This window comes from Macaca thibetana, chromosome 2, assembly GCF_024542745.1.
Source record: "Macaca thibetana thibetana isolate TM-01 chromosome 2, ASM2454274v1, whole genome shotgun sequence".
NCBI classification, from domain to species: Eukaryota; Metazoa; Chordata; class Mammalia; order Primates; family Cercopithecidae; genus Macaca; species Macaca thibetana.
Window position 1 is genome coordinate 106972444 of NC_065579.1, and position 12157 is coordinate 106984600.

The 12157-nt window shown below is 41.7% G+C and overlaps 2 protein-coding genes across 48 annotated transcripts in view; one reads left to right on the forward strand and one right to left on the reverse strand.

The window, feature by feature from the left end:
* The window catches only part of SPCS1 (signal peptidase complex subunit 1), a 181588-nt gene that overhangs the window by 55459 nt on the left and 113972 nt on the right, over nucleotides 1–12157 (forward strand). The gene's annotated exons all lie outside the window — the stretch shown is intronic.
* PBRM1 (polybromo 1) overlaps nucleotides 1–12157 on the reverse strand; it is a 150226-nt gene that overhangs the window by 45365 nt on the left and 92704 nt on the right. For 33 of the 47 annotated variants that reach the window (XM_050778453.1, XM_050778436.1, XM_050778432.1 and 30 more), the window contains one exon: nucleotides 716–901. In XM_050778453.1, coding sequence (XP_050634410.1) covers nucleotides 716–901 — 186 coding nt within the window. The remainder of the gene's footprint in view (nucleotides 1–715; nucleotides 902–12157) is intronic. The other 14 variants (XM_050778460.1, XM_050778458.1, XM_050778445.1 and 11 more) reach the window with 1 other exon arrangement.

The following is a 12157-nucleotide window of genomic DNA, read 5'->3' on the forward strand; positions in this document are numbered from 1 at the left end:
TGTTACCCAGGCTCTTCTTCATATTAAAAGCCATATAAAATATATAATGAGGAGGACAGGTGATGAGACCTGCTCCAGTGTGCTCTGGTTAGTACATACCTAGAGTTGTGCACTTTAGTAAGGGTAGACATATACTACTGAAGGACATATTTACCTCTCTGGTGAAGGAATACAAAAGTATTTCATGTGATAAACAGCTCAAAGAACTGGACTGCCTGGATCACATTTCCACCAACTTTTGGTTTCATTAACTTCTATGCATACTCTATGTCTCAATTTAAAGGCAACTGTTCTAGAAAGCCTTTTTGAAAACAAATGCCAAGCCAAGGCATGTCATTCTATAATAATTTTTTTTGATCATAATCTTCCTTACTGGAGTAGTTTTGCAAGGGAAAAACATGAACTTTTTGTTCTTTTGAATCTCTGTCACTCCACAGAAAGGTTGGCTCAAAGTATGTTTTTAATAAGTATCAACTGAACGAATGAATTTCAACCAGACTTTAAGAAGCTGTATTTCTTTTGACTCAACTATGACACTGCCCAATAGGTCCTATGTTTTTCATATGATGGGTGCTTACTTACATTTATTGATATATTGAACAATTATTATGGAAAGGCATAAGATATTTGAGTTAAAATTTTCTTCCCTGAGGAGCAAGGAGAAGTCAAATAGTCATATCTCACTAAACTGTTCTTTGATTTAAAACAAACTTACCAGCTGAATCCTCCCACAGTCTTTCAATACAGACTATATGTGGTTGTAGGTTGGCCTCTGCAGGTTCCACATAGACATAATCTCCAACATGGTACATGCTGTTTTTAAAGCTACAATCCTGGCTGTATGTGCGATGTAAGCCTGAAAGGCCTGCAGCACCAGAGGAATCTTCACTCTTTTCAGCTTCTTAGGTAAAAAAATAAATTAAAGGAAAAAAGTACTCACCAAAGGGATGCTGGAGTCAGATGTAGGATTCAAACAACACATACTAATAATACATTCAATACATTTAATTCCATTTGCAACGTGCGAAGGCAGGAATCAGCAACAGTATGATCTTCACATTCCTAATAGCCTCTACTCAAAACTGTATTTTTGAATTACAACCATCATTAATTTAAATGAATATGTAACTACACAAAGGATGTATAGAATAAAAACATCATCTTACTAATAAATGATCACATGGTCATTTCGGATAATATTGAAAGGCACAAAGAAGTACATACGTCGTTTCAAATCAGGTATTTCTAGAGATAATCTCTGATATACTTCACTTCCACCTTAAGGCTTCTCAATGTGTTTCATTTCACTAACAAGTTATTACACAAATATGACACATTTAATGCAGTCATAGAATTGAAGAAATATAGAATATGTATATTCTACAAAAAACTATATATATATGTATATATATTTAATATATCATGAACACTTGCCCTGACAGGAAATGCTTTTTTCAAAATGACTTTTATTTTTATTTATTTTTTTTGAGATGGAGTTTCGCTCTTGTTGCCCAGGCTGGAGTGCAGTGGCACAATCTCAGCTCACCGCAACCTCCGTCTTCCAGGTTCAAGCGAGTCTCCTGCCTCAGCCTCCCGAGTAGCTGGGATTACAGGCATGCACCACCATGCCCGGCTAATTTTGTATTTTTAGTAGAGATGGGTTTCTCCATGTTGGTCAGGCTGGTCTCGATCTCCCAACCTCAGATCTGCCCGCCTCAGCCTCCCAAAACTGTGCGATTACAGGTGTGAGCCACTGTGCCCAGCCGACTTTTATTTTTGTTAAGTAAAACTTATTAGTTCCAGTACAGGCCGGGAGCAGTAGCTCATGCCAGTAATCACAGCACTTTGGGAGGCCGAGGCAGGCAGATCACTTGAGGTCAAGAGTTCAAGGCCAGCCTGGCCAACATGGTGAAACCTCATCTCCACTAAAAATATAAAAAAATTAGCCAGCATGGTGGCGGGTGCCTGTAGTCCCAGCTACTTGGGAGGTTGAGACAGAAGAATCGCTTAAACCTGGGAGGTGAATGTTGTAGTGAACCAAGACCGCACCACTGCACTCCAGACTGGGTGACAGAGCAAGACTCTGTCTCAAAAAAAGAAAAAAAAAAAAAGTTCCAGTACAAGCTATCATTTGCAAATATCATAAGGTTTTTATTGAGGATAAGGCTTTGCCCAAATTTTTGATTACTTCCTTAGGTTAATTTTCCATAAACGGAAGAGCTAATAATCAGCATTTTAAATGTTATTTATTTTATTCTTCTGGAAACATTTTTTTTTTTTCTCTTTTTAGATGGAGTCTCACTCTGTCACCCAGTCTTGAACTCCTGACCTCAAGTGATCCGGCTGCCTTGGCCTCCTAAAGTGCTGGGATTACAGGCGTGAGTCACTGTGCCTATCTAAATTTTAAAATAGTTTTTCTAGTTCTGTGAAGAATGTCATCGGTGATTTGATAGGATTAGCATTGAATCTGTAAATTGCTTTGGGCAGTATGGCCATTTTAATAACATTGATTCTTCCTATCCATGAGCATGGAATGTTTTTTCATTTGCTTCTGTCATCTCTGATTTCTTTGGGCAGTGAGTAATTCTCATTGTAGGGATCTTTTACCTCCCTGGTTAGCTGTATCTCTAGGTATTTTATTCTTTTTGTGGCAGTTGTGAATGAGAATGTGTTCCTGATCTGGCTCGTGGCTTGGCTGCTATTGGTATAAGAATGATAGTGATTTTTGTACACTGATTGTGTATCCTGATACTTTGCTGAAGTTTATCAGCTGAAGGAGCTTTTGGGCTGAGACTATGGGTTTATTAGATATAGAATTATGTCATCTGCAAACAGATGTAGTTTGACTTCCCCTCTTCCTACTTGAATGCCCTTTATTTCTCTCTCTTACCTGACTGCCCTGGCCAGGACTTCTAATACTATGTTGAATAGGAGTGGTGGGAGACAGCATTCTTCTCTTGTATCGGTTTTCAAAGGGAATGTTTCCAGCTTTTGGTCATTTCAGTATGATGTTGGGTGGCTTTGTAATAGATGGCTCTTATTATTTAGAGGTATGTTCCTTTAATACCTAGTTTATCTAGAGTTTTTAACATGCCAAAAGCCTTTTCTACATCTATTGAAATAATGTAGTTGTCGTCTTTAGTTTTTTTTTTTTTTTTTGAGCTGGAGTCTCGCTCTTGTCTCCCGGGCAGGAGTGTAGTGGCACGATCTCGGCTCACTGCAATCCCCGCCTCCCAAGTTCAAGCAATTCTCCTGCTTCAGTCTCCTGAGTAGCTGGGATTACAAGGTGCCCACCACCATGCTTGGTTAATTTTTGTATTTTGAGTAGAGATGGGGTTTCACCATCTTGGCCAGGCTGGTCTTGAACTCCTGACCTCGTGATCCACCCACCTTGGGCTTCCAAGGTGTTGGGATTACAGGCGTGAGCCACTACGCCCGGCCTTTTTTTTTTTTTTTGATACAATCTTGCTCTGATGCCCGGGCCAGAATGCAGTGGCACCATCTTGGCTCACTGCAACCTCTGCCTCCCAGGTTCAAGAAATTCTCCTGCCTCAGCCTCCCAAGTAGCTGGGATTACAAGTGCCCACTACCGTGACGGGCTAATTTTTGTATTTTGAGTAGAGATGGGGTTTCACCATCTTGGCCAGGCTGGTCTTGAACTCCTGACCTTATGATCCACCCGCCTCAGCCTCCCAAGGTACTGGGATTACAGGCGTGAGCCACCACACCAGGGTTTTTTTTTTTTTTTTCCTGAGATGGAGTCTCGCTCTGCCACCCAGGCTGGAGTGCAGTGGTGTGATCTTGGCTCACTGCAGTCTCTGCCTCCTGGGTTCAAGTGATTCTCCTGCCTTGGCCTCTCAAATAGCTAGGACTACAAGTGCGCACCACCACACCTGGCTAATTTTTGTATTTTTTTGTAGAGACAGGGTTTCATGTTGGTCAGGTTGGTCTTGAACTCCTGACCTCAGGTGATCCACCCATCTCGGCCTACCAAAGTGCTGGGATTATAGGCATGGGCCACCATACCCGGCCATCTTTAGTTCTTTTAATGTGATGAATTCACATTTATTGATTTGCATATGCTGAACCAACCTTGCATCCCAGGGATAAAGCCTACTTAACCATGGTGGATTAGCTACTTGATATGCTGCTGGATTTGGTTTGCTAGTTATTTTCTTAAGGATTTCTGCATTAATGAACATCAAGGATATTGCCTAAAGTTTTTCTGTTGTCTCTGCCAGGTTTTGGTATCAAGATGCTGGCCTCAAAGAACGAGCTGGGGAGGAGTCCCTCCTCCTCAGTTGTTTGGAACAGTTTCAGTAGAAATGGTACCAGCTCTTCTTTGTACATCTGGTAGAATCTGGCTGTGAATTCACCTGGTCCTGGGCCTTTTTTGGTTGCTAGGCAATACATTACTAATTCAATCTCGGAGCTTGTTATTGGTCTATTCAGGGATTCAATTTCCTCCTGGTTTCAGCCTCGGGAGGGTGTATGCGTTCAGGAATTTATCTGTTTCTTCTAGATTTTCTAGTTTGTGTGCACAGAGGTGTTCATAGTAGTATCTCCTGGTTATCTGTATTTCTGAGGGGTCAGTGGCAACATCCGCCTTGTTGTTTCTAATTGTGTTTACTTGGATTTTCTCTCTTTTTCATTAGTCTAGCTAGCGGACCATCTTACTAACTTTTTCAAAAAACCAACTCCTAGATTTGTTAATCTTTTGAATGGTTTTCCTGTCTCAGTCTCCTTCAGTTCAGCTCTGATTATTTCTTTTTTTCTGCTAGCTTTGGGATTGGTTTGCTCGTTTTTCTAGTTCTTTCTGTTACAAAGTTGGGTTGTTAATGTGAGATCTTTCTAGCTTTTTTAGAAAAAAAAAAAAAAAAAGAAAACAAGAGTCTAGCTCTGTCACCCAGGCTGCAGTGCGCTGGCACAATCTCGGCTCACTGCCACGTCCACCTCCTGGGTTCAGGTGATTCTTGTGCCTCAGCCTTCCGAATAGCTGGGACTACAGGCACACACTGCCATATCTGGCTAAATTCTGCATTTTTAGTAGAGAAGAGGTTTTGCCATGTTGGCTAGGGTGGTCTCAAACTCCTAGCCTCAGGCAGTCCACTCTCCTTGGCCTCCCAAAGTGCTTGGGTTACAGGTATGAGCTACCGTGCCCGGTCACTGACCTACCTTTTTGATGTGGGTGTTTAGTGTGATAAATTTCCCTCTTAACACTGTCTTAGCTGTGTCCCAGAGATTTTGGTATGTTGTGTCTTTGTTTTTGTTCGTTTCAAAGAACTTCTTGATATCTACCTTAATTTCATTATTTACCCAAAAGTCATCCAGGAGTAGGTTGGTTAATTTCCATATAATTGTATGGTTTTGAGTGATTTTCTTAATCTTGATTTCTATTTTTATTGTGCCGTGGTACAAGATAGTGATTGGTATAATTTTCCTTCTTTTGCATTTTCTGAGGATTGTTTTATGTCCAATTATGTGGTTGATATTAGAGTATGTGCCATCTGGTAATGAGAAGAATGCATATTCTGTTCATCTTTGGGTGGAGAGTTCCCTAGATGTCTATCAGGTACATTTGGCCCAGTGTTGTGTTCAGGTCCGGAATATCATTGTTAATTTTCTGCTCTGATAGTCTAATACTGTCAGTTGGGTGTTAAAGTCTCCCAGTATTACGTGGGAGTTTTAAGAGATGAGGTGAAGTCCTGCTGTGTTATCCAGGCTGGTCTTGAAGGCCTAGGCTCAAGCAATCCTCCTGCCTTGCCTCCCACAGTGCTGGGATTACAGGCATGAGCCACGATACCCAGGCCTTTTTCTTTTTTTATTATGTGGGAGTATAAGTCTCTCTGAAGGTCTCTAAGAACTTGCTTTACGAGTCTGGGTGCTCTTGTTTTGTGTGCATATATTATTTAGGATAAGTCTTCTTGTTGAACTGAACCCTTTACCATTATGCAATGCCCTCCTTTGTCTTTTTTGGTCTTTGTTAGTTTAAAGTCTGTTTTGTCTGAAATTACATTACAACCTTTGCTTTTTTCTGTTTTCCATTTGCTTGGTAGATTTTTCTCCATCCCTTTATTTTGAGCTTGTAGGTGTCATTATGGGTCTCATGGGATGAGAGATGGGCTCCTGAAGACAGCATCCCATTATATCTTGCTTGTTTATCCAGCTTGCCACTCTGTTTCTTTCAATTGGGGCATTTAGCCCATTTACATTCAAGGTCCGTATTGATATGTGTGGATCTGATCTTGTCATTATGTTGTTAGCTGGAAGCAATCTTGTTTGTGTGGTTGCTTTACAGTGTCATTGGTCGATATACTTAAGTGTGTTTTTGTAGTGTCTGGTAAGTGTCTTTCCTTTTCATATTTAGTGCTTCTTTTGGGAGCTACTGCAAGGCAGGTCTGGTGGTAAAAAATTCCCTCAGCATCTGCTTGAGGAAAAAGGACTCTATTTCTCCTAGGCTTATGAAGTTTGGTTTGGCCGGATAGAAATTACTGGTTGGAATTTCTTTTCCTTAAGATGTTGAAAACAGGCCCCCAATCTCTTCCTGGCTTGCAGGGTTTGTGCTGACAGGTCCACAGTTAGTCTTCTGGGCTTCCTTTTGAAGGTGACCTGTCATTTTTTCTTTCGTTTTGACCTTGGAGAATCTGATGATTATGCGTCTTGGAGAAGATCTTGTGAAGTATTTTGTGGGGATTCTCTGGGTTTCCTGAATTGCGATGTTGGAGGAAAGAAGGCACTCTGGCTTTTGAGTAGTTAGAGTTCTTGTGCTGGTTCTTTCTCATCTTTGTGGGCTAATGTTCCTTCAATCTTTAAAGTTGCTATCCTTTGGCTATTTTTTTTTTTTCATTCTTTTATCCTATTTGATGACTGTGGGTGTTTGATTGTGGTATAAGATGGGTTCAGTTGATGGGCTTAGTTTCTAGAGGATTTTAGGGGGCCAAGGCTCAGCTCAGGACTCCTGGACTGTGTGCTCCAACTCTGGGGAACTGGTATCAGGCCCTGGCTTTTGGATAAAAGCCATTTTAACTGGGGTGAGATGATATCTCATTGTTTTTTCTGATGATCAGTGATATTCAGCACCTTTTCATATACCTGTTTGCCATTTGTATGTCTCCTTTTGGCAAATGTATATTCAGGTCTTTTGCCTACTTTTTAACTGGATTATTAGATTTTCTCTTAAGGAGTTGCTTGAATTCCTCATACATTCTGGTTACTAATCCATTGTGAGATGGGTAGTTTACAGATCGTTTTTTCCCATTCTGTGAGTTGTCCCTTCACTTTGTCTCCTTTCCTGTGCAGAGGCTTTTTAACTTGATGTAATCCTATTTATCTACTTTTGTTTTGGTTGCCTGAGACTGTTGGGTATTACTCAAGAAATCTTTGCCTAGTCCAGTTTTATTCTAGTAGTTTCATAGTTTCGGGTATTAGATTTAAGTCTTTAATCCATTTTGATTTTTGTATATGGCAAGAGACAGGGGGCTAATTTCATTATTCTGTATACTGATATCTAGTTTTCCCAGCACCGTTTATTGAAGAGACTGTCCTTTCCCCAATGTATGTTCTTGGCACTGTTGTCAAAAATGAGTTCACTGTAGATGTATGGATTTGTTTCTGGGTTCTCTACTCTTTTCCATTGGTCTATATGTCTGTTTTTATGCCAGCACCATGCTGTTTCAGATACTATATAGCTCTGTAATATAAACTGAAGTCAGGTAATGTGATTCCTCCAGTTTTCTTTTGGCTCAAAATAACTTTAGCTATTCTGAGTCTTTTATGGTTCCATATAAATTGTAGGACTGTGGCTGGGCACGGTGGCTGACGTCTGTAATCCCAGCACTTTGGGAGGCCAAGGCGGGCGGATCATGAGGTCAAGAGATCGAGACCATTCTGGCCAACATGCTGAAACTCCATTTCTACTAAAAATATAAAAATTACCTGGGCTTGGTGGTACACGCCTGTAGTCCCAGCTACTTGGGGGGCTGAGGCAGGAGAATCGCTTGAACCCGGGAGGCAGAGGTTGCAGTGAGCTGAGATTGTGCCACTGCACTCCAGCCTGGCGACAAAGCGAGACTCCATCTCAAAAAAAAAGAAATGTATCCTATAGGCCTACTACCTGGCTAGTGTTGCTGATTATTCAGGGTCCAAGGGCTCTTTAGTTAGCAGGTGATGAATTCTACCAAGACTGGGTCCCTCTCTTCAAGGCAGTGTGTTCCCTTCTGGCCCAGGGGCATGTCTAGAAATGCTGCGTAGGAGCTAGTGCCTGGAATGGGTGCCTCAGGACTCTGCCCAGTGCCTTATCCTACTGTGGCTGAGCTGGTATCTAGGCTGCAAGACAAAGACCTCTTTACTCTTCCCTCTCCTCTCCTCAAGGGGAAGGAAGAAGTCTTTTTTGGAGTTGCCCAGGGTTGGGGAGGGGTGGGATTACAGCTGGCACATGCCTGTAATCCCAGCTATTCAGGAGGCTGAGGCAGGAGAATTGCTGGAACCTGGGAGGCAGAGGCAGACGTTCATTTACATAGCATGAAAAACGATGGCATTCCTTTTTATGGTGGGATAATATTCCATTGTATGAATATATCATTTTTTGGGCTTTTGTTATTTTTCATTGACATATGACACCTGGCTACCCTGCTGGTGTCTCACATGTCATGTGCCCCCTAAGTCCACTGGCTCTGAGCCCATCACAGCACTAGGACTTGCCTACTAGTTGTAGTCCTTGTGGCCTACACGTCCCTTCAAGTTTATTTAGGACCCCAGAGCCCTTTAGCACACAGTGGCAAGGCTTGCTGGAACTCAAGTTCTGACAATTGTCCAGTCCACTGGGCTGGACAATTCCCCTCTGATGAGGACTGGCCTGAATGTTTCCTCTGTACGCATCGGCTGAGTTCCAGTGCAAACCCCACAATCGCTGTGCTCTAACTCCCGCAAGCAAAAGGATTCTCTGTGCCATACAGCTGATGCTGGGGTATGGGAGAAGGGTGGTGCCAGCAATTCAAGACTGTGTTTTCTACCCTCTTTCAGTGATACAAAGTTAAAACTAGGTACTGTGATTGTTTACCTGATTTTTGGTTCTCATGAAGGTGCTTTTTTGTGTGTAGATAATTGTTAAATTTGGTGTTCCTGGGGAGGACAATTGGTGGAGGCTTCTATTGGGCCATCTTGCTCTATCTCCTAATTCTTGGTATTATATATATAATTTTTAAAAGTTCTGCCAATTTTGGTGAAAACTGTTATCTAGCAACTGATTAATCAAATGGATCCCTGTGTCATACACAGCAGATCTATAAGGTTCTTGAGAATTTTATACCAGCAGTAACACTATCAGTTTACTGAAAGGAACAGAGATATTAGGATTTTTTTTTGTTTTTTACAGACAGGGTTCACCCAGGTTTCAGAGTAGTGGCACCATCATAGCTCACTACAACCCTGAACTCCGGGGCTCAAGTGATGCAGCGATCCTTCTACCTTAGCCTTGTGTGGTGGTACTCGCCTGTAGTTCCAGCTACTAGGGAGAGTCTCACTGTGTCGCCCAGGCTGGAGTGCAGTGGTGCAATCTCGGCTCACTGCAACCTCTGCCTCCCAGGTTTAAGCAATTCTCTTGCCTCAGCCTCCCGAGTAGGTGGGACTATAGGCGTGTACCACCACACTCGGCTAGTTTTTGTATTTTTAGTCGAGACAGGGTTTCAACTAAAATAAATGTTGGTTAGGCTGGTCTTGAACTCCTGACCTCAGGTGATCCACCCGTTTTAGCCTTCCAAAGTGCTGGGATTACAGGCATGAGCCACTGCGCCCAGTCAGTTATCTTTTTCTTCCTTTATACTGCTGGTATAAAATTCTCAAGAACCTTACAGATCTGGCCGGGCGCGGTGGCTCACGCCTGTAATCCCAGCACTTTGGGAGGCCGAGGCGGGTGGATCACCTGAGGTCGGCAGTTCAAGACCAGCCTGACCAACATGGAGAAACCCCGTCTCTACTAAAAATACAAAATTAGCCAGGCATTGTGGCACATGCCTGTAATCCCAGCTACTCGGGAGGCTGAGGCACGAGAATTGCTTGAACCCGGGAGGCGGAGGTTGCGGTGAGCTGAGATCGCGCCACTGCATTCCAGCCTGGGCAAAAAAGAGCGAAACTCCGTCTTAAAAAAAAAAAAAAAAAAAAAAAAATTAAAGAACCTTATAGATCTGCTGTGTATGACACAGGGATCCACTTGATTAATCAGTTGCTAGATAACAGTTTTCACCAAAATTGGCAGAACTTTTAAAAATTATATATATAATACCAAGAATTAGGAGATAGAGCAATGTTGTTCTACTTCTGGGAGACTTCTTCAACTTTGTATTCTAATATTTCTCTGAATGGAAAACAACTCATATATAATTAACACACCACATAATTCACCTATTTAAAGTTCAATGGTTTTTGGTATATTACATTATTAGATATTAATAATTGTAGTAAAACATATACAAAACAGTTATTCTGACCACTTTAAAATGTACCATTCACTGGCAATAATTTAGTGTTGTGCAACCATAACAACAAACTATTTTCAAAACTTTTTCATTACACCAAACAGAAACTTTAATCATTAAACAATAATTACCCATTTCTCCACTCCGCAACCTGGCCCCTAGCAACCTCTATTCCACTTTCTGTCCCTATGAATTTGCCAATTCTATATACTTCAAAAAAGTGTAATCAAACAATATTTGTCCTTTTCAGTTTGGCCTACTTCACTTATCATAAGGTTTTCAATGTTCATTTACATAGCATGAAAAAAGATGGCATTCCTTTTTACGGTGGGATAATATTCCATTGTATGCATATACCACTTATTGGGCTTTTGTTATTTTTCATTGACATATAATAATCATGTGGCTCATGTCTGCAATCCCAGCACTTTGGGAATCTGAGGAGGGAGGATCCCTTGAGCCCAGGAGTTTGAAACCAGCCTGGGCAACACAGCAAGATCTAGTCTCTACAAGTAATTTAAAAAATTAGGCCAGGTGCAGTGGCTCATGCCTGTAATCTAAGCACTTAGGGAGGCGGAAGCAGGCAGATCACCTGAGGTCAGGAGTTAGAGACCAGCCTGGCCAACATGGCAAAGTCCCGTCTCTGCTAAAAATACAAAAATCAGCTGGGTGTGGTGGTGTATGCCTATAATCCCAGCTACTCAGGAGGCTGAGGCAGGAGAATTGCTGGAACTGGGGAGGCAGAGGCTGCAGTGAGCTGAGATCACACCACTGCACTCCAGCCTGGGGAACAGAGCGAGACTACATCTCAAAAAAAAAAAAAAAAAAAAGGCAGGTGTGGCACATGCCTCTAGTCTCAACTACTCAGGAGACTGAGGCAAGAGACTCGTTTGAGCTCAGGAGGTTGAGGGTGTAGTGAGCCATGTTCGTGCTACTGTACTCTAGCCTGGGTGACAGAATGAGACCCCATCACACACACACACAAAATGTACATATTTATGGAGTACAGTGTGATATTTCAATAACATGGACACAATGTATAACAATCAAATCAGGGTAATTAGCATATTCATAATCTCAAGCATTTATCATTCCTTTATGTTGAAAAGACTCAAAATCCACTCTTTTAGCTATTTGAAAACATAAAATAAATTGTTGTTAACTATAGTCAGTCTGTAGTGCTATTGAACACTAGTAACTTATTTTTCCTATCTAACTATAAACATATAGATGGTCAATAGGCATATGATAAAATGCTCAACATAACTATAAACGTCAGGGAAATGCAAATCAAATTTTTTAAAAAATTTTACTGTCAGCCAGGCATGGTGGCTCATGCCTGTAATCCCAGCACTTTGGGCAGCCGAGGCGGGCGGATCACGAGGTCAGGAGATTGAGACCATCCTGGCTAACACAGTGAAACCCCGTCTCTACTAAAAATACAAAAATTAGCCAAGTGTGGTGGCAGGTGCCTGTAGTCCCAGCTACTTGGGAGGCTGAGGCAGGAGAATGGTGTGAACCCGGGAGGCAGAGCTTGCAGTGAACCGAGATTACGCCATTGCACTCCAGCCTGGGCGACACAGTGAGACTCCATCTCAAAAAAAAAAAAAAAATGTTTTTACTGTCAATTTCACTTGTATATGATGAAAATATTTTTATAAAAACATTAATATTTCATGGATATA